This window comes from Pecten maximus, chromosome 3 (assembly GCF_902652985.1).
Source record: "Pecten maximus chromosome 3, xPecMax1.1, whole genome shotgun sequence".
Taxonomy (NCBI): domain Eukaryota; kingdom Metazoa; phylum Mollusca; class Bivalvia; order Pectinida; family Pectinidae; genus Pecten; species Pecten maximus.
Window position 1 is genome coordinate 50,207,521 of NC_047017.1, and position 23,950 is coordinate 50,231,470.

General features: G+C 35.5%; 1 protein-coding gene across 2 annotated transcripts; it reads right to left on the minus strand.

Moving 5' to 3' along the window:
• Positions 1-224: 224 nt before the first annotated feature.
• LOC117324469 (multidrug resistance-associated protein 7-like) lies at positions 225-23,940 on the minus strand. Of its 2 annotated transcripts, XM_033880339.1 has the most exons (18): positions 23,751-23,937; positions 20,959-22,657; positions 20,359-20,586; positions 19,899-20,061; positions 19,218-19,459; positions 18,452-18,703; positions 18,165-18,263; positions 15,786-15,975; positions 15,286-15,522; positions 15,064-15,196; positions 14,413-14,614; positions 12,559-12,774; positions 10,086-10,213; positions 8,181-8,350; positions 6,558-6,718; positions 4,155-4,408; positions 1,300-1,543; positions 225-1,081 (listed from the first exon to the last, which is right to left on the minus strand). In XM_033880339.1, exons 2-18 carry the CDS (start codon positions 22,525-22,527, stop codon positions 836-838), a joined length of 4,734 nt encoding a protein of 1,577 aa, XP_033736230.1. In that variant the 5' UTR covers positions 22,528-22,657; positions 23,751-23,937; the 3' UTR covers positions 225-835. The 2 variants fall into 2 exon arrangements, with proteins under 2 accessions (XP_033736230.1, XP_033736231.1); XM_033880340.1 differs by lacking the exon at positions 225-1,081 and having other exon boundaries at positions 1,349-1,563; positions 23,751-23,940.
• Between the last annotated feature and the right edge of the window lie 10 nt (positions 23,941-23,950).

Genomic DNA, 23,950 nt, shown 5'->3' on the forward strand with positions numbered 1-23,950 from the left:
TTATTTTACCAAGTCAGTCTTTCTCACTTGATAATCTCCACTCTTTCAGAATTTTATACCCAATATTTGTAGATAATGTAATTAAAAGTATCTTAAAAATATTTTAAAGTTTAAAAACACTAATATCATAAACATGTCATCAATTTTCAAAATTTAATTAATTCTTTAAATGTGGATTTATAATACTGAATTTTCATCTAATATATATTTCATTTACCGGTATCATAAAGACTAAGGTACCCTGTAGTGAAAACAATGATTGTTGTGGCTTTTGTTCAGATTTTATCACACATTTTGCATTGTTCTAATTTAAAAGATCGTTGATAATAGTAAAATTTTATAAAACTTTTAGCAGGAGCAGGACCCCTAACATGCACATTGTTCTGACAAAAGCATTTTATTTTAGCTGATAAAGACAATAAATAAATATACTTATCACAGACAAAGTAAAATAAACACTGGTTTGTACATCCTCATATTATGAATTATACACACATATGAGTATTACTATAAGAGTACATTGCTGAAACTGATGTTCCTAGTTTGTTCCATGCACACAGTACAAGATACCTAATAATTATAAATGAGTTACGTTTCACTTTCTTGACGTAAGGTATATTAGTTAATATATTATCCAGAAGTGCATGAATTGTCTAATCTGATAGATTGTTTAAGGTTTTTCTTGTACAATGTAATTGTAACCTAATTGCACATTTCATTTTAAACAATATCACATTTTCATATTGTCCTATTGATAATAATAACAAAGTTTGATCGTTTAGTTTCTTGTCTAACTGTTAGATCAGTTAGAACATTTCTCTAGATTAATTCACTGTTAACTTTCCCCATGTACTAATTTATAAAACAAAGACTGAGAATTTTGTAGCAGGACTCCTGGAGAGTCCAGTTCAGCCAATTGACCCTGGTCCATCACCAACACTCTGTCGCTGTCCATTATGGTGTTGATACGATGGGCAATTGTTAGCACGGTACTGTTCACGAACTCCTGGCGGATCGTTTCTTGTATTAACATGTCCGTTTCCAAATCTACACTGGCTGTAGCTTCATCAATACACAAAACCTGTAATGGAAAATCCAATTTCTGAATATCAATGTCCCATTAGTTTATTGATCAGATGCTTGTGTGCTCAATTGCAACATTCTGAAAGGAGACAACTCTAAAAACCTTTCTCCTCTTCACTTTTTTCTGCTTGTTTCATCTGCCATACACTAAGTTAGAATGATATATTATGTAAATTTCTTTATACAGAACCATTCTAAGGGTGATCGTTACATTACCTTTGCCTTAGTGAGGAGTGCTCTAGCCAAACACATGAGTTGTCTTTGTCCAACAGAAAAATGTCGTCCCTTTTCTGCCACACCTCCCTCGAGTCCCCCCAATCTGTCGACAGGCACACGCAGATGACATCTGTCCACAACACCCAAAAGTTCCTCGTCACTGTAGGAGGATGTTGGGTCCAGATTCTCCCTGACAGTACCACTAAATAGGAATGGATCCTGGGGAATCACAGCCATGTGTCGTCTGTAATAGCCAACAATTATCTATAAAATATACAAATGTACTTTATACCAGTCTAACCTACAGAATTAGTTGTTGAGATGTGATATACATTATTTTTGTCAAAGCAGGAGTTGTCCTTAAAATAATATTCTAAAGACAGACATGTAACACTGAGCATCAAACCAGACCTATAAATATATATATTTCTCTACAATATAACAGACCCAGATATATATAATTCTATAATGTAACGACCCAGATATATATAATTCTATAATGTAACAGTCCTAGATATATATAATTCTACAATGTAATATAGATCTAGATATATAAATTCTACAATGTAACAGACCCAGATATACATAATTCTATAATATAACAGACCTAGGTATATATAATTCTATAATGTAACAACCTAGATATATATAATTCTACAATGTAACAGACTTAGATATATATAATTCTACAATGTAACGACCCAGATATATATAATTCTACAATGTAACGACCCAGATATATATAATTCTATGATGTAACGACCCAGATATATATAATTCTACAATGTAACGACCCAGATATATATAATTCTACAGTGTACCAGACTTAGATATATATAATTCTATAATGTAACGATCCAGATATATATAATTCTACAATGTAACAGACTTAGATATATATAATTCTACAATGTAACGACCCAGATATATATAATTTGATAATGTAACGACCTAAATATGTATAATTCTACAGTGTAACGACCCAGATATATATAATTCTACAATGTAACGACCCAGATATATATAATTCTACAATGTAACGACCCAGATATATATAATTCTATAATGTAACGACCCAGATATATATAATTCTACAGTGTAACAACCCAGATATATATAATTCTACAGTGTAACAACCCAGATATATATAATTCTACAATGTAACGACCCAGATATATATAATTCTATAATGTAACGACCCAGATATATATAATTCTACAATGTAACGACCCAGATATATATAATTCTACAGTGTAACAGTCCCAGATATATATAATTCTACAATGTAACGACCCAGATATATATAATTCTACAGTGTAACAGACCTAGATATATATAATTCTACAATGTAACGACCCAGATATATATAATTCTATGATGTAAGGACCCAGATATATATAATTCTACAATGTAACGACCCAGATATATATAATTCTACAATGTAACGACCCAGATATATATAATTCTACAATGTAAGGACCTAGATATATATAATTCTACAATGTAACAGACCTAGATATATATAATTCTATGATGTAACGACCCAGATATATATAATTCTATAATGTAACGACCCAGATATATATAATTCTATAATGTAACGACCCAGATATATATAATTCTACAATGTAACAGACCTAGATATATATAATTCTATGATGTAACGACCCAGATATATATAATTCTACAGTGTAACGACCCAGATATATATAATTCTACAATGTAACAGACCTAGGTATATATAATTCTACAATGTAACAGACCTAGATATATATAATTCTACAATGTAACAGTCCTAGATATATATAATTCTACAATGTAAGGACCCAGATATATATAATTCTACAATGTAACAGACCCAGATATATATAATTCTACAGTGTAACAGTCCTAGATATATATAATTCTACAGTGTAACAGTCCCAGGTATATATAATTCTACAGTGTAACAGTCCTAGGTATATATAATTCTACAATATAACAGTCCTAGATATATATAATTCTACAATGTAACGACCCAGATATATATAATTCTATAATGTAACGACCCAGATATATATAATTCTACAATGTAACGACCCAGATATATATAATTCTACAGTGTAACAGACCCAGATATATATAATTCTACAGTGTAACAGACCCAGATATATATAATTCTACAGTGTAACAGACCCAGATATATATAATTCTATAATGTAACGACCCAGATATATATAATTCTACAATGTAACGACCCAGATATATATAATTCTACAATGTAACGACCCAGATATATATAATTCTACAATGTAACAGACCTAGATATATATAATTCTACAGTGTAACAGACCCAGATATATATAATTCTATAATGTAACGACCCAGATATATATAATTCTACAATGTAACAGACCTAGATATATATAATTCTACAATGTAACGACCCAGATATATATAATTCTACAATGTAACAGTCCTAGCTAATTCTACAATGTAAGGACCCAGACAATGGGCAAACTGGTAATTTCGTACTTCCTGGAAAACTGTTTAGTTAACTAGTCTAGAAACATTTGAAATTGCCAAATTGCATTTATAATTTACTTAATTAGTCTCTATACACTTCACCTGCCAAACAATAGTCTTAAAATCTTACTACAGAACACTATTACCAAGATCGGTATATATCCAGACTACAAAATGATATCATTAATCATTATTGTTCTTGTACAGTAAAATCTTGTGCTAATGCTGACAATATGTGTAGAAATGTAAAGGAAAATAAATAAAGGGACTCTGAAACATATGAGCATTAACCTGTTGGAAACACTGGTTGTGTACCTAACACTAATCAAACACACTGAAACGAGACCCACCTCACATCTGTCAGATCCAAATGCTGAATATTCATCCCATCAATCTGAATTTCTCCACAGCTGATTTCTACAATGCGAAACAGTGCTAGAAACAGACTGGACTTCCCTGACCCAGTACGTCCCACAATGCCAAGCTTCTCTGCTGAGTATGTATTGAAGGTAATTCCATTCAAAGCATCAGGTAATCCCAGTCGGTACTTCAGGTGGACATCCTTGAACTTGATTACTCCGGAGTCTGGCCAGGTCGGTGATACCTATACAAATTATATAATATAACACATTATAATTTAACACAGGTCAGTGATACCTATACAAATTATATAATATAACACATTATAATTTAACACAGGTCAGTGATACCTACACCAATTATATATAACACATTATAATTTAACACAGGTCAGTGATACCTATACAAATTATATAATATAACACATTATAATTTAACACAGGTCGGTGATACCTACACCAATTATATATAACACATTATAATTTAACACAGGTCAGTGATACCTATACAAATTATATAATATAACACATTATAATTTAACACAGGTCAGTGATACCTATACAAATTATATAATATAACACATTATAATTTAACACAGGTCGGTGATACCTATACAAATTATATATAACACATTATAATTTAACATAGGTCGGTGATACCTATACAAATTATATAATATAACACATTATAATTTAACACAGGTCGGTGATACCTATACAAATTATATATAACACATTATAATTTAACACATTCTAGCCAGATCTGTGATAATACACCAATTGAATAACACATGATAATTTAACACATTCTGGCCAGGTCTGTGATACCTACACCAATTAAAACACATCATAATTTAACACATTCTAGCCAGATCTGTGATAATACACCAATTAAATAACACATGATAATTTAACACATTCTGGCCAGATCTGTGATACCTACACCAATTCAATAACACATCATAAATTAAAACATTTGTTTTGGATTCGAAGAATTTGTTTAATATTTCAAATGATCAATCGTGTAGCATATTATGTTATCTGAAGAATACACTAAGTGAGTTAGGATCAGATGAAACTTACATTGTTAATTGTATAACCAAAGAAAGAAAAGAAAAAAAAATGTTATTTTCTTAAATTTTGGTCAGTTTTTGTTTTCTGTGGAACAATAAATATAATGATAAATACAGAGACAATCTACAGCTATCCCAACTTTAAATACCCAGGCTTTATTAACAAATTAATGACAATCAAAATTAAAACTCTATGTCATATCCATGAAGCAAACACATCATACAATTATAACAAAGCTCTTACACCACAAAGACCAAGAGAAAGCCTTCCCACATGTAAACCCAGGAAATTTACAGCCTTCCCACATGTAAACCCAGGAAATTTACAGCCTTCCCACATGTAAACCCAGGAAATTTACAGCCTTCCCACATGTAAACCCAGGAAATTTATAGTATAAAGAGATTCTTTCTAACACAGAGGCCAGAATAGGACTTTAATACAAACAGATATCTGGCCACCACAAAACTAAAGATCAGGATAAGACTTTAATATAAACAGATATCTAGCCACCACAAAACTAAAGATCATGATAAAACTTTAATATAAACAGATATCTAGCCACCACAAAACTAAAGATCAGAATAAAACTTTAATACAAACAGATATCTGGCATCCACAAAACTAAAGATCAGGATAAAACTTTAATATAAACAGATATCTAGCCACCACAAAACTAAAGATCATGATAAGACTTTAATACAAACAGATATCTGGCCACCACAAAACTAAAGATCATGATAAGACTTTAATATAAACAGATATCTAGCCACCACAAAACTCCTGATCAGAATAAAACTTTAATACAAACAGATATCTGGCATCCACAAAACTAAAGATCAGGATAAAACTTTAATATAAACAGATATCTGGCCACCACAAAACTAAAGATCATGATAAGACTTTAATACAAACAGATATCTAGCCACCACAAAACTAAAGATCATGATAAGACTTTAATATAATAAGATATCTAGCCACCACAGAACTAAAGATCATGATAAAACTTTAATACAAACAGATATCTGGCCACCACAAAACTAAAGATCAGGATAAGACTTTAATACAAACAGATATCTGGCCACCACAAAACTAAAGATCAGGATAAGACTTTAATATAAACAGATATCTGGCCACCACAAAACTAAAGATCAGGATAAGACTTTAATACAAACAGATATCTGGCCACCACAAAACTCCTGATCAGAATAAAACTTTAATACAAACAGATATCTGGCCACCACAAAACTAAAGATCATGATAAGACTTTAATATAAACAGATATCTAGCCACCACAAAACTCATGATCAGGATAAGACTTACAAAGAGAGACCCGTCCCATCTCTCCTGTGGAATGTTGTCAAGGTATTGCTGGACTCTCTCTACACTGACCATCTGCTTCTCTGTCTCGGTAAAGGAATTCACCACACCACTCAACAAGTTGGTCACCGACAAGGCATAGGAAATAGCCAGACCCACTAGACCTATTCAACAGCAAATGACAAATAAATAAATAAATAATGTCAACATATTTCTTCCATTAAGAGAATAATTCTGACAAGAAAAGAAAGTTCTTTTTTGTGAAGTTGATAGAAGTACAGGTATGTAAACAGGCAGATCCTAATACAAGGGAGATAATCTATGTCAACTTATTCATTTATTTTATGCTAGCTGTATTTCATTGTTACACATTACTGAGAGTTATGTCCAATGTTTTATCTCCATAACTATCTAAACAAAACTATAATTTAATCTGTTTCAGCAAGCAAACAGAATGTTTTACCTGGAGCAGAAACTAATATTGAATGAAGTAGTATTGGCAATCTCAACACTAATAGAAAGCAATATTGACAATTAAGTTGTTCCAAGCATCTAAATGTTATGTTGTTATACAGAAAGCTTGGAAGTTTGTCATCTCTCATATATCAACAACCCACATAAAAAGATTTGAGCACTGTAGGCCAAGGAAACATCAATTAAGTGTACTAATTCAGGATAAGATAATCTATCTACTAAGTGTATAATTGTTATAACAGTGCAGTGTATTGGTAATCTGCATTAATCCAACCTAGCGATTATAACTGTACAAATGAGTAAAGTAATCCCAGGTACATCACTAAAATAGAAATGCTAACATATGAAACCTATTGGCAATGACACTGACTTTCCAATTACCATCAAACACTTTAAAACCAGTTTTAGAAATTCTTCTTCTAAAAGTGTGTAAGTTTTTAGGCTTGTTGGCCTAAATGTAAATTAGATAAAAATACAGACAATTGCCACTGATAATGCAAAAAACAACTTCTCAGAAGTAAAAGTGTGACATTCGCCTGGTTCTGTGGTAATTAGTACCTGGTTCTGTGGTAATTAGTACCTGGTTCTGTAGTAATTACTACCTGGTTTTGTGGTAATTAGTACCTGGTTCTGTAGTAATTAGTACCTGGTTTTGTGGTAATTAGTACCTGATTCTGTAGTAATTAGTACCTGGTTCTGTGGTAATTAGTACCTGGTTCTGTAGTAATTAGTACCTGGTTCTGTGGTAATTAGTACCTGGTTCTGTAGTAATTAGTACCTGGTTCTGTGGTAATTAGTACCTGGTTCTATGGTAATTAGTACCTGGTTCTGTGGTAATTAGTACCTGGTTCTGTGGTAATTAGTACCTGGTTCTGTAGTAATTAGTACCTGGTTCTGTGGTAATTAGTACCTGGTTCTGTGGTAATTAGTACCTGGTTCTGTAGTAATTAGTACCTGGTTCTGTAGTAATTAGTACCTGGTTCTGTGGTAATTAGTACCTGGTTCTGTAGTAATTAGTACCTGGTTCTGTAGTAATTAGTACCTGGTTCTGTAGTAATTAGTACCTGGTTCTGTAGTAATTAGTACCTGGTTCTGTAGTAATTAGTACCTGGTTCTGTAGTAATTAGTACCTGGTTCTGTAGTAATTAGTACCTGCGTTGACTGTTTGGAAGTGGTGTTGTAAGACAGCAATAAAAGCTATCCCAGCCACCATTATAACTCCCATCATCTGTAGACGAAACCCTAGCCAGCTTCCAACTGCTCCAGCCACAAATTGGGCCCTCTGGTTCAGGTCAAGGCGACGGAGATTCTCTGTCTGGAATCTGAACAGATAAATGTCAAAACAACTGTAAAAGGAATTCTTGAAATAGCACATATATGAGGGTGATACTGTAGGTTTAATGGGGATGATACTGTAGGTTTAATGAGAGTGATACTGTAGGTTTAATGAGGGTGATACTGCAAATTTAATGGGGGTGATACTACAGATTTAATGAGGATGATATTGCAGATTTAATGGGGATGATACTACAGATTTAATGAGGATGATACTTCAGATTTGATGAGGGTGATACTGCAGATTTAATGAGGGTGATACTACAGATTTAATGAGGGTGATACTTCAGATTTGATGAGGGTGATACTGTAGATTTAATGAGGATGATACTACAGGTTTAATTAGGGTGATACTGTAGATTTAATGAGGGTGATACTACAGATTTAATGAGGATGATACTACAGGTTTAATTAGGGTGATACTGTAGATTTAACGGGGGTGATACTACAGATTTAATGGGATGATACTACAGATTTAATGAAGGTGATACTGTAGATTTAATGAGGGTGATACTACAGATTTAATGGGGTGATACTGTAGATTTAATGGGGGTGATACTGCAGATTAAATGAAGGTGATGCTATAGACAATAAACATTGAAGTAGTATTGCATAAAATCAGCAGTATCATATTGCAATGTATTTATTTAGTATTTCTTGAAAATCACTTTGATATTACAATTCTATATATCTCACCATTTTTTCCCAATAACTAAAGGGGAGATTTCACGATCTCACATTGAATTGTACTTAATATATTTTCCTACCATTAATGATCTCCCTTTTGATCAGGTAAGATTTTAAATGGAGCAAACAAAATTGTTTTTTGTATTTTTTTTTTGCAAAGAGCAGAGTTTCACAGAGATAAAGTTTGCATCTATCCTGTATTCTGAATTACAGTATGTTAAATATAGTCGCTGTATAGATGACCAGAGAAAACCCTGTAAACTTACAACAACACCAAACACCTATCTTGGTGTCTGTCTGAGGCCAGACACCTACCTTGGTGTCTGTCTGAGGCCCAACACCTACCTTGGTGTCTGTCTGAGGCCCGACACCTACCTTGGTGTCTGTCTGAGGCCCAACACCAACCTTGGTGTCTGTCTGAGGCCCAACACCAACCTTGGTGTCTGTATAAAGCCCAACACCTACCTTGGTGTCTGTCTGAGGCCCAACACCTACCTTGGTGTCTGTCTGAGGCCCAACACATACCTCGGTGTCTGTTTAAAGCCCAACACCTACCTTGGTGTCTGTCTGAGGCCAGACACCTACCTCAGTGTCTGTCTGAGGCCCAACACCTACCTTGGTGTCTGTCTGAGGCCCAACACCTACCTTGGTGTCTGTCTGAGGCCCAACACCTACCTCAGTGTCTGTTTAAAGCCCAACACCTACCTTGGTGTCTGTCTGAGGTCCAACACCTACCTTGGTGTCTGTCTGAGGCCCGACACCTACCTTGGTGTCTGTCTGAGGCCCAACACCTACCTTGGTGTCTGTCTGAGGCCCAACACCTACCTTGGTGTCTGTCTGAGGCCCAACACCTACCTTGGTGTCTGTCTGAGGCCCAACACCTACCTTGGTGTCTGTCTGAGGCCCAATACCTACCTTGGTGTCTGTCTGAGGCCCGACACCTACCTTGGTGTCTGTCTGAGGCCCAACACCTACCTTGGTGTCTGTCTGAGGCCCAATACCTACCTTGGTGTCTGTCTGAGGCCCAACACCTACCTTGGTGTCTGTCTGAAGGCGCGGATGGTGACTAATCCAGACACAGTCTCTGAGAAGTGGGCATACATTGGAGATAGTGTGATGCTGGATATTCTCTTGATCTCTCGGGAAGTGTGGCGGTAATATTGCTACATATGATCAAAACATATATCAACATACACCAGACTGAGTTATGTACGTAACTTAAATGATATTTGATATAACACTTTATCTAGCCAGATTGAGATATTATGAAATGATTTCAAATACACAAAAACAAATTTAATATAAAACATACACAGGTACAGTGTTAGTCCGTCAGACAAGTATGTGTATTTTTGTTGATAAAATATTTTATTTATTCATACTTTTCCTGTATAGTGTATTGTAATGAGTCCTTTTAATTTTTGACTTGTATGGTTTTTTAACAGCTGGGGTAAGCAACCTTAATACAGTGTAGCTAGGTAACGTTGGGTGGAAATGTGTCACGGGTGGAGCTGTTTACAGCGACAGTCATGGTTTATTTGTCCAGTGTTCCTGATAGGGATATATTGGCTTTTAAGATCATGTAAAACAGGCACAGAAGACAGACGGTGGTAAGTTTACCTTCACTCTTTCTCTGTTCTATTTAGTGGGTACTATTGTATTGTACCGTGTTATCATCAGGTCAAACAATATAGGTATCTGTGTGCTCCAGTCAGCCATGACCATTGTTTATTGTATTGGTAGGAAAAAGTTATATTAATTTTGTTTTCATACTTAGATTTTATATACATTGTATTATGTATGTACAGTAATAGTGTCATATATATTGGTTATATGAATATACTTAACTCTTGTATATGACATTGTCTAGTTTGTATCATGCCTTTAACCTACTGTATTTACAATTTAAGCCCAGTTCTATTGTTACAGTGTTGAGTGCAGTGTGTACATGGTTGGGTGGAAATTGTACGGAAGCAGTGAGATGTCATTAAGCGTATTCACTATAATTGTGCATTTTTGCATTATTTCGTGCATAAATTGAGCCACATATTATTCTTGCATATTGAAACCATTTATTGATAGTTAATAACTTAAAGTTTACATTATCGTTAATTGATTAGAGCACATGTGATTATTAATCTGGACTATGTGTTAGAAAAGTATGGAAATGTGAATGAGGAGGTTATTGATATTTTTGTTAATTAACCTAATTATTTGAGCTTCACATGGCGGGTTAGCAGTCTCAGCTAGTGGGTCAGGACAGGCAGGTGTTTCCATCTATATATCCTATCTGAGCATCAGGACCAGCCAAGAGGGTTACCTTTCATCAGGAACTAGGTTAGTAAAGGGTCTATGTCTGGAGATCATCATGGAGGCCAAGGTTGGCAACTTTATTAGAGATTGCACTTCTAAGAACCAATCACTCATAGGAGTTAAATAGTTTTGCTTTTGTGTCATGGACACTTATGTGTTTACCATGGCAAGGTATACAAGTATTTACTTAAAGATATTGGCTGGTCATGACTGTTGTGGGAATGTTGTTGTGGTTCCTTGGAACTTTTGTATCCACCATCATCGTGGTCATGTGTGAAGTGTGAAGTGTTAAGCTGCATAGACAAGTTATGACTTTGTTGGAGAGAGAGTGTGCTAGATGGTGAGGGTGTCTTGTATATATCTAAAGCTTATAATCACATCTATTCACAGTAAATTAACAATCTCTAAATTTTTCATTTCCAACTTGCTTATTACATGTTAATTGGAACCATTAATTGATACAAAAGAAACAACTTGAGGATTTTACAGGGGCTGTCTTTGCCAGCACTTACTCATGGTCCTAAGCAACCTTGTTTTTTTTAATGCCAGTCTGTACTGGAGACATATTTTGTATTTTGGTTTTGTTGTGGGGAAGAGGGCATGTTTTAGTGTTATGTTATGTAGAGGGGGGGGGGGGGGGGGGGGGGGGAGGGGGGGATGTTTTAGTGATCTGTTTTGTAGAGGGGGACATATTTTAGTGTTATGTTTTGTAGAGGGGGGGGGGGATATTTTAGAGTTCCGTTTGTAGTAGGGGGGGGGGGGGGGGGGTAATATTTTAGTGTTATGTGCTGGTTTGTAGTGGGGGACATATTTTAGTGTTATGTAGTGGGGGAGGGGGGGCGTGTTTCAGTGTTCTGTTTTGTAGTGGGATTATGCTTCCTTTATTTCATCATTGTTAAATTACTGCTTCCTCAATTCAACATTGCATTAAAGACACTAGTAGTCAGTCAAATCAGTTTTCTTCTCCTGCTTGAATGATGGATATGTAAATCCAACCAAAAAAGACTTTTTTGTATAGCTACAATGTTTGCAAAATAATGTAAATGCCACACTTTGCTTTTGGTGGGAATGACACTGCAAAGTCAAACAAAAAGCTGTATACAATCGATCTATCTAAACAATCTGAACAAAATTGTATCTATGTGGACAAACTGATTCTATACCCCCCAATTTGAGATAATATGTCCGCTCTTACTTGTATTTTATAGTAGATTGCTCCCAGTGGAACAAGAAGCAGAGCAAACCATGGTAGTCCATAGCATGTAATGGCTATGGTACCAAGGATCCCATACAGCTGTGCCAGGAAAATGTTCATGATGAACGGCAGGGAATCATCTAGGGCATAAAGGTCAGAGGAGAATCGATTGAGGATCCTTCCGATTGGAGTGATGTCAAAAAATGACATAGGTGCCTGAAACAAATTTATATTGCATGAGCATACTTGACATCTGAATTGAGTGTTTTCTTCAAAATCAGATTGGGATTTATTGTGATCAGTTGAACAATGTATATGCTGTTATTTCAGATGTGTGAACACCAAAGGAATAAGTTATTGTGTTAGGGATAAGTTATTGTGTTAGCAATAAGTTATTGTGTTAGGGATAAGTTATTGTGTGTCAGATAAGACTGCCAACGACATCAACAGGGATATATTAATTGATAATTGAGGGTAAAGTAAGGGCAACAAAAGGTTTGAGACCTTCCAGAGAATAAGTATGGAGTACAAGGAATTGATAAAATTTTACATAAAACTACAATGTATTGTCTAGCCATAATACTGTATTATCAACAAGTGCAATCAATGATTGGGAAAGCTCACCGGCAGCAGCAATCACACTTTGCATTCATTTTTTATGTATGTATAAGCATGTCATTTTGAAATTGTATGTCACATAATATCGCTCCTAGACCTCTAATGGATATATAAACCAAATAAGAAGGGTGTGGACTTCCAAGCTTTTCAAAACTAACTCCCAAAATCTTTAAAGTGAGTTTTTGTGTCAAAAAAAGTAAGTCCACTAAATAGTAAAATGCGAAAAAATCACAATTTTATTCTGCATGATTTTGCCATAACATCACTCCTAAACCTCTAATGAATGTATAAACCAAAATAGAAGGGCATGAGGTGTATGCTTTTAGACTCACAAGCTTTCAAAAAACTTACTCCAAAAACTTTAAAGTGGGTTTTGGTGCCAAAAAAGTTAAGTCCACAAAATGGTAAAATGCGGAAAAATCACATTTTTTTTCTGCATAATTTTGCCATAACATCACTCCTAGACCTCTCATGAATGTATAAACCAACTTAGAAGGGCATGAGGTGTATACTTTTGGACTAAAACTTATTCCAAAACTTTAAAGTTTTGGGGTGGGACGCCGACGCGGACGCCGGGGTGACAGCATTAGCTCTCGGTTACTCGTAACCGGTGAGCTAATAACTATATATTGTGCAATAACAAATCATGTTCACATGACAAAATTATTCAATTTTACATCATAATGATAACCTAAATTATATTCCTCCATACCATACATTCAAATATATTGTCCAAAGCTTCTTACAATCCTAGTTCTGTATAGAGAAATTTAAAAGAAACAAGAGGCTTATGCACCTTAAAAGTCACCTTAGTTTTGAAAGCATGTTTGGTTTGTTTGTTTTTGTTTAACGTCCTATTAACAGCCAGGGTCATTTAAGGACGTGCCAGGTTTTGGAGGTGGAGGAAAGCCGGAGTACCCGGAGAAAAACCACCGGCCTACGGTCAGTACCTGGCAACTGCCCCACGTAGGTTTCGAACGCGCAACCCAGTGGTGGAGGGCTAGTGTTAAAGTGTCGGTACACCTTAACCACTCGGCCACCGCGGCCCCTTTGAAAGCATGACCTTGGGCCTCTTGGTTATTGAGAATAAGTCAAAAATGTGTTTTGTTCATAATGCATGACAGAAGCCTGCAGACGAAATACTTTGTCTCAGGTGACCTTAAAAACCAAGATTGTGCTGTCATATATTTAAAGATTTGATGGGAATATTTCAATTTGATTTGATCATCTAATTACCCGAAGGATTTTTTCCAGTAACTTGTGGTGAAGGATCCTTGCAGCACATATCCCTCCATAGGCAAACAGAAATGCCCTAGCCAAAGTGAAGAGGGAGTTGGCCCCAGCCAGACACCCGTACACAGTCAGATAAAACTTTACATCATCTTCACTGTCAGTCGTACTGTTACTACCCAAACTTAAATCAGCAGGCACAGCAAATCTGAAAGAGTTATCAATGAAAGTAAATCATTAAAATCGACACCCAAGTTACCAGGAAGGAACATAACTATGAATATTAGTGTAAAGGTTGCATTTTTCAATGATTCAAATTGTTTCCATTTGCCAAAAGGTTTGAGAAAATAAGATGCATTATCCTCTTAAAATTTTATTTATGACATATTTTTATTTTCTCATTTTATTCTCTCAACCTTTAGATCACTATAATGAATTTGCATTTTCCGTATCAAATTAACATATTAATTACATTGATACTCATTTCATCATTTTTAATCTGGACACCATTTCCCCACTATTAACAATGTTTTGATGTTTATGGAAAGAGGATCAATATCCAACACTAAGAATCACAAAATACAGATCCACAAGTAGTTATAAAGTAATTGCTGAATTTCAATAGTTTAAAATAGAATAATATAACATCCAACGTACCGGCTGTAGATAATCTGTGAGTCAGTACCGGTAGTCCAGGAGGACCCAGAGGTGTTGCCAGGTTGATCCTGGTTTGTACTGTTGCTATGTGTCACCCAGTAAGACAACCACCAATCGTTGATATTTCTGGAGGCTGAAAGTACGAACATGTATATTTAAGTTTCCACTTCACAAAAATAGTTATGAAGCTAACTTTAAACCTTAAAACAGAGTGTAACTAACCTTGCATGAACAGCAGAGCCAGGAGCACAGATGGAGCCAAGCAGTTGCCTACCGCTCTCCAGTATGACTTGTACACGGACAGTTTGACCACACCAGTCTCTTTCTCCTCCTCACCTACCAAGGTCCCATCTTGACCTTCACTGGACTGGTCAGTCTCAGGCCTGCCATCTGTCCACTCCTCATCAGACACCTGATTGTCTGCAAACTTTGTGTCCACTAGGACCTCTGACGGTGGACCTAGAATAAAATTGTGAATAAAGAGACCTTGCAAGCAAAAACCATTGACATGTGTACTGTAGTGCTTCAAATGTCACATGCTATCTCTACAACTTGATTGAAGGGTGAGTTTCAGAGTGAAATCAACAGATATGTAGATTTGTCCACCCCAGATTTTATATGCTATAGGTGAAGCTTAATCATGAAACAATAATTAAGAAACTCAATCTCTCTGTATGACTATTAAGCTTGTAGATAATAATAATTCCCTTAGAGTAACTCACCTATGTTGGAAATGACACCATCATCCATAACAATAACTAAATCTGCCTTCCCCAAAAATTTTGTGTGATGTGTGCAGAGGATTCTAGTCTTATTCCGAAGAAGTCCCATAATGCACCTGTCATATAAATGCTGTGCTACATGAGCGTCCACTGCTGCTAGAGGGTCATCCAATAGGTAAACGTCTTTATCCTATAAATAGTAAAGACATATTCATATGGTCTATACTCCAGCTATATAGATATTGACACCAGACTATCTATAATTGTACAGTCAAATAACTTAAATATTTCAGCAATAATCTTAATTATTTCAATTAGACTACCAGTAGGTACTTTTTGTGCAAAAGGCATTGTACTAAATTATGATTGTTTAGTATTTTATTAAATATTTCGTGGAATGCGCCAATTTATTAGCATGCTAATCAGTCACAACTCTATCAATTTAGCATTCAAAATATGTGTTCTTTTCACTACTAATTTTTAACATATCGTGATCTTGGCCCAAAAAATTTCTAAATCTATCAGTACATACATCTGATATTCAATGACTAACATATTCATCCTCAAATAAACCCCCTCCCCTCGGGTTAAAGTATAACATTAAAGTTTGGGGAGGGACTTATTTGTGAACCACTTTTAGATTAATGTTTAACAAGAGGCCCATGGGCCTTAACAGTCACCTGAGATTTGAAATATTTCAGTAAATTTAATTGACACTTTTTGGCCTGACCCATCAGTCTAAGGGATCAGTCAGGGCCAACATGTGCATACCATTAAGCAGTCATCCCATGCTGATAATGTTAACAAATTTAGAATGAATTTCAAAACAAATAAAACAAATGATAGTCAAAAATGTGATTTCCCTATAACTATAGTAAAGTTTAACCCCTCCCATTGGGCAAACGTGAGACCCCAGAGCCAGGAAATTCACAATTATGGTAAAGCACCTTAAGACCCTTCAATCTATGAAGAGTATTTGATTCCATCATATCTGAGATTAGAGAAGAAGATTTTTGAAATTTCAGTCAATTTGACCCTTTTTGGTCCCCGCCCATCAGCCCCTGGGGGTCAATCAGGGCCAACATGTACATACCATCAAAATGTCATCCCAAGCTGATAATGTTACCCAAGTTAGAATGAATTCCAATAGAAATTCGACAAATAATAGTCAAAAATGTGATTTCCTTATATAAACTATAGTAAAGTTTACCCCATCCCCAGGGGCAAACGTGAGACCCCAGGGTCATGAAATTCACAATTATGGTAAAGCATCTTAAGACCCTTCAATCTATGAAGAGTATTTGATTCCATCATATCTGAGATTAGAGAAGAAGATTTTTGAAATTTCAGTCAATTTGACCCTTTTTGGCCCCCGCCCATCAGTCCCTGGGGGTCAATCAGGGCCAACATGTACATACCATCAAAATGTCATCCCAAGCTGATAATGTTACCCAAGTTAGAATGAATTCCAATAGAAATTCGACAAATAATAGTCAAAAATGTGATTTCCTTATATAAACTATAGTAAAGTTTACCCCCTCCCCAGGGGCAAACGTGAGACCCCAGGGTCATGAAATTCACAATTTTGGTAAAGCACCTTAAGACTCTTCCATCTATGAAGAGTATTTAATTCTACCATATCTGAGAGTAGAGAAGAAGATTTTTGAAATTTCAGTCAATTTGACCCTTTTTGGCCCCGCCCATCAGCCCCTGGGGGTCAACCAGGGCCAACATGTACATGTACATACCATCAAACTGTCGTCCTATGCTGATAATTTGAACCAAATTAGAATGAATTCCAATAGAAATTCGACAAATAATAGTCAAAAATGTGATTTCCTTATAATTATAAACTATAGTAAAGTTTACCCCCTCCCCAGGGGCAAACGTGACATCCCAGGGTCATGAAATTCACAATTTGGTAAAGCACCTTAAGACCCTTCCATCTATGAAGAGTGTTTGATTTCACCTTATCTGAGAGTAGAGAAGAAGATTTTTGAAGTTTTAGTCAATTTGACCCTTTTTGGCCCCGCCCCTCAGGCTCCTGGGGGATGGGGACCATATAATTCACAATTTTAGTTGACCTTTAGCCATAGAAGCTCCCTGCCAAATTTCTTTGAATTTGGCTCAGTGGTTTTGGAGAAGAAGTTGAAAATGTAAATTGTTTACGGAAGCACGACGACGGACAAAAGGCGATTAGAATAGGTCACTTGAGACTTTGTCTCAGGTGACCTAAAAATTGATAGTTATGCAGAAATGAAGGGGGCCTATTTTGGCAGGGGCTTATTTTTGGATAATACAGTAATGAGCAAATAGGAATGTCAATGTCTGAATCACATTATATACATGATATTAAGTATAAAATGATAAATTGTTTACCTGGTACAGTGCCCTGGCCAGGGACACCCTGGCTTTCTGTCCTCCACTCAATGTCACACCATTCTCACCTACTTCAGTCCTATCTCCAGCTGGCAACATCTACAAGATTTTCACGATTTCTGTTTGCTTATTTTAGATATTAAAAATGGCCAAGTACAGAAAATAAGCTGAATTCAGTCATGAAATCTTTCTCTTTAGACACTTTTATTACCCCCCAAAACACACACACACACTGTGAAAAGAAACCTTTAAGTATAACAAATGTTTGTTAAAACTTTTAGAATTACCCTGAGGTCCATATTGAGAGCTGCTGCCTCCAGTACAGATTCATATTTCTTAGTGTTGAATGGGCGCCCAAAGAGGATATTTTCCCGGATCGTGGCATGCTGTATCCATGCTTCCTGAGCAACTAAGGCAAACCCGCTGTGAATGTCTCGTAGTGAGACCTGACCCTCCTCACAACACATCTCTGCCAAAACGGCATGGAGCAGTGAACTTTTCCCAGATCCGACCTTCCCGATCACTCCAATGAATTGACCCTATCGTAAATACGAAAGTTTGCATGCAGAGCGGCATCATATGTATGTGCATATGTAGCAGTAACATGCTAAAAATCACAATTATACATGAATTTTAGGACCACTTTATTTGTTTCTTACAAAAGTGGTTAGTTTAGAAATACATGTACATGTACATGCAAAAAAGTCTTCAATCTATTATATATACAGTATATATATATTTATACACCAATTTTCTAACAATTTGAGTAAATCAAATTTTATCTTCATTATGATTATATTATCCTGTAAGATATAAATGGAGAAAAGTATGATCAAAATACTGCACATTATGTTATGTCATGCTGAAACAGACATCCATAATTTATTTACAAGATATGTGTCTTCCTACAAGTTATACATTTGTATGTTAATTAATTTTACATTAATTTTTAATATGAAACATCTGAAACAAACATGAAATTAATGCAGCATATACAGTACCTTGTACCTTGACTATCTCAATCAAATCTACTCACACTTTTCTTATACTTACTTGTTCTATCTCAATGTTAATGTTTCTAAGTTTCAGGGTCCCTGATTGGCTAGTCTCAGGCCTAGAGTCATCTGCTGATTGGCTGGACTCAGTGTCATGTGCTGATTGGCTGGATTTAGTGCCAGAAGATGATTGGCCACTCATCCTTTTAGCTGCATGGGCATCAGGGGAGGCAGTTGCTTCATTTTGCCAAGAAAATTTTCCTGACTTAATGGATATAATTCTCTCAGCACTATACAAATCTGAAAGAAAACAAGAACAGATTTAAATAATTTAATTCAAACGATAAGAATATACTTTCCCCATGATGTAGGAAGCTTATTTCTTCATTGTTACGTAAAAGAATTTCATGAAGTATAACCTAGGCCTGATGACTAGTTAATGAAGCTGACATCATGATGTTTACTTTTTGTAATTAAAGAGTGGGAAGAGTGAGGTTGGGCTTATTACAGGACAATGAAGTAGCATTAATTGGTGTTTTTTTTTTACTAATAACTGCAATAGACAGAGGTGGGATTATTACCACGGCTGGGATTATTACCACAGCTGGGATTATTACCAGGGCTAGGATTATAACCAGGGCTGGGATTATTACCAGGGGTGGGATTATTGGATGATGATATGGTATATATCAGGTATTATTGACATTGAGTATATAGTTAGCATTAATGTCTGTTATACCCTCTGATGTTTTGTAGTAACTTCTCATATCCAAGTCTGTAAGGGCCACATATTCCTGGACACGTTTCAGAGAAACCCACGCTTCCATCAATCCGTTGATCACCCAGGGGAAGGCATTCAGGGGGCTTATCAGCATCATGAACAGTGACAAACTTGTAAATACCTGTTAAATACAAAGCATATACCAACCATATAAAACATAGTATACATCCATATTGCCTTATATTGTCTGTACCTCACTCAGTCAGTCATATTGTTTCTTGGTCTAAGCTAGTACATGTTCTTTAAAGAGGAGAGCAAAATATCTAAAGTACTGGAGAAAACACTCCAAACTCTACAATAAATTGTTACAGTACAAGAATTTTATAATTAACACATGTATATTGAATATGACTATTTAAAAGAGTACTAGTCCATAATGTGTCATATTAACATGTAGAGATACAGGTACTGTACATACCTTGGCTGCTGTAAGGGGATTTCCCATCAGTGAGTAGGTTGTAAACGTCAGTATAGATATGAGAACAGGGGTAGTTGCCCAAAAATACACACACATTGCATCTAGGTACTTCCTCCCCTTCAGACTCTTCAGCTCAGCATTTCTCAGCCTCTGAATCTCAGAGTGGAAATGATTCTCCCAGGTGTAGAACTTCACAATTCTCATCCCAAACAACACCTCATTCATCATCTGTATATCAGAAATAAAATTTTCTTATTTCACCTCCGATTACATTCAATACTTACCTTTAAAAAGTTACACCAACATATATTAATTTCCACACTTTGGTAAAACATACTTTTTCTTATATACAAAAAAAGCTTTATTGTAAAACTTTTATTGAATTCAATGCTCACTGGATGATGTCATAGTCTGACATTCTAGATTGTGTACCCAGCTGATTGAAGTAGAAAACCATGTTCTATATGTCCTTCTGAATGTATTTATTCATTAACAATGTTGTGTATATACATTTCAACTCTTGAATCATGAACATAAGCTAAAGTTAGTAGTATAATGATATACAGTGTAGTTTTTTTCAAAGTGTTGATTTGGCCATACCTTAACCCTAGCATCTTTCTGTTCCATCATATCCTTGCTCAGTTCTCCAATCTTGTTGGCAAGCCATCTGTTAATGGGGATGAGAAGGAGAGCAAACCCTAGACCAGCTAGAAAAGCTAGTCCCACTTGTAAGTAGAGTAGATAAAGAGATACGCCTATCTGGAAAGGTAAACTCCACATGGCGTGGAAACTGGGACAAAAATTCACCATTCTGTCTGTATCTGTACTCATGAAGTTCACAATTTCACCTGTGCTAAACTTTGCAATGGATACACTGCCCACAGACAATGCCTTTCTGTAGATGGTGGTAATGATTGCACATCTCATTTTGAATCCGACATTTCGACAGTGGTAGTCAAATTGACTAGAGCACAAAGATCCGATGAGAGTAGACAACAGTAACCCACTAGCGTACAAATATCCATGTTGTTCTGGTTCATCTTTATCCTCTATATAGGTCACTAACAAATTTAATAACATTGGCCCTGCAAAACCCACACAATCTGCTATCAGCTTCAGTATACCTAGGAGATAGTACTCCAACCCAAATGTTCTATGTAAAGCTGTTAACAAAGTTGTGGTTTTCTGATGCTTGTGACTGGTACTTTGTTGTCCCGACCTGATGTAAACATCAGGTGCCAGTAGGGTATCGCGGCTGCTTTCCTCATAACTGTACAGTGATGTCCCGTGCTTAGATGGTGTCAGAATCTTAGAAAACTTTTCCTCTAATTGTATAGTGTTGAGTTTATTTGGCAGAAGATATACATCAGATGCAGATTTAATTAACTTTTTGTAGCCTTTTATCATGAGAGGTTGTACCCAGTGGAATGTAAGTTTTGACAAGAATGATGACCCATCCTCCGCCACAACTACTGTTCCTTGTGGACTTGTGATAGACCCATAGTCTGTTGTTCTGGGAAGCATTAGACGTTCAGTTTCAGAAGGAGATATATTTAAACTATGGCGAAGGTAACTGTCACTCATGAGTCTATCACCAGTCGATTTAAGGGTGAATATGTATAAAAGGTGACAGAAAATAGTCACATAAACACAATATTCTTCTGCTGAGTTGTGGAGTGGAGAATTATAAACACGCATCGTGATGACGCTGTAACAGTGGAGACAATCCGCCACAAACGATAAAAGATAGAACATGATCACACACAGAGGGCCTCTGTATGTCTCCCAGTACATGTGTTTAAGATGGTAAGTGTAAATACCATGTAGTAACCAACTGAGACTCACTAAACCTATATACACACAGTCTGCTATACTGGGCTGCATCTCTAGGACCATGGACATTACTATCAGCTGAGCCAGTGGCAACAACAGTAATAATGAAATGGTCACCAGTCTCAGTGTGACAAACCAGGGAATCTTCATCGACGCACTAACATTGGTGATTCTCCGGTGTACTTGTGCTCCATGGTACGTACTCACTATGGCAAGGAGTACATGAGCTGGTATGATTAGTGCTATTTTCTCAAAACATGGACCAAAGTCATTTTTTCTCCAAGCTGTAAAGTTTTCATTGTGCCCACACATGGAATGCCAAAATGTGGAGGCCATTTTGAAAAATACTAGCTCGATGACTCCACAATGCTTTTAAATCCAAGTCCAAATAAAGTCAATCAAAATTGTGGCATCTTTGATTCTGTAAAGTCTGCATTCTGTAGCATCCTTCATTCCATCACTGTAACTGTATCAAAATCTTAGGTAAGTTTTTATATGATAATACAATCTACCACTAATTAATGTTATATATGCATTCCCAGGGATGTAGAATGAATTGCTAAATGGAAAAGATCCAATTTCTCAAGATTCTTTTTTTTATTTCTTTTACTATACACAAATGTATCATCATAGACATCTGATATATGTGTCTGTGATATCATGTTCAATTAGAAAACTATTTAGACAAGCATAACACATACATGTATGACTGGACATTAATCAATAGTTCATAAAAGCCCACAAATGGGACATATTCAAAATGGTCATATTACAATACATTTCAGGATTTGTGTATTAAGTATGTAAGTGAATAATGTGAAAAATACCTACAGTTGCCGAGACTAATTGAAAATGATGTTTGCAAAATTATGGAATATTTTTATTTTTTTATCTTTTTTTAGTTAACTCTTTGTATTATCTTATGTTTGTCTGTCCATCTCAACCAGTGACTCATGTGCCCCATTGGAAATAATCCTTAAGGATATGTATGCAATCCGAGGTTTTACAATAATAAAAAAAATCCTAAAACTACATTACTGTATTAAGTCTTTTAAGATCTTGTCATAATTGATTTTGTTAATTAATTATTTAATTTATTTTTTCTTCTTCTTTTTTATTTGTAATTTCTTAACGGTAATATTGGTAGATGACTGTACATGTGTATGTACCGTAGGTAAATATATGGGATGATACAAATGTGACTATGGTCAACTGACATTCATTATCTGTGATAATTTTAATTATATAACTTAAATCCCAAAGTATTCATCATAACTAACATAGGTAACATAGCATTATGTACACGTACATATCATAATGTATCTTAATATATTTTGATGTCTTGTTGCACTTTATGTTGATGTACATGTACATTATATGTACTGTATGCATTTTACCAGAATAAACATAATTATTATTAATTATAATTTAACTACTATACTCATAATTGAAAGTCTGTCATAGATATGAAAACTCTAAGTGGGGTTTAGGAATGGGGAGGGTACGGCTCCTACATGTGAATGTACTGTGAATGTACATAATTAGTGTACACACATTACCTGATTACAGTACTGTAGTACAGGAAATGGCACGATTCCTGTCAGGGAACCAAAGAAAGCGTTCTATTCCAGTCCCGTAACCGACAGCAGTGTGTATACAGTCCCACAGTATCCCCCTGTCCACTGTAAACGTTAACAGTAGATCTACTCTCTACTGTCAGTACTCACCGAATCAAACGTATTAGACATGCGTCCGTTGT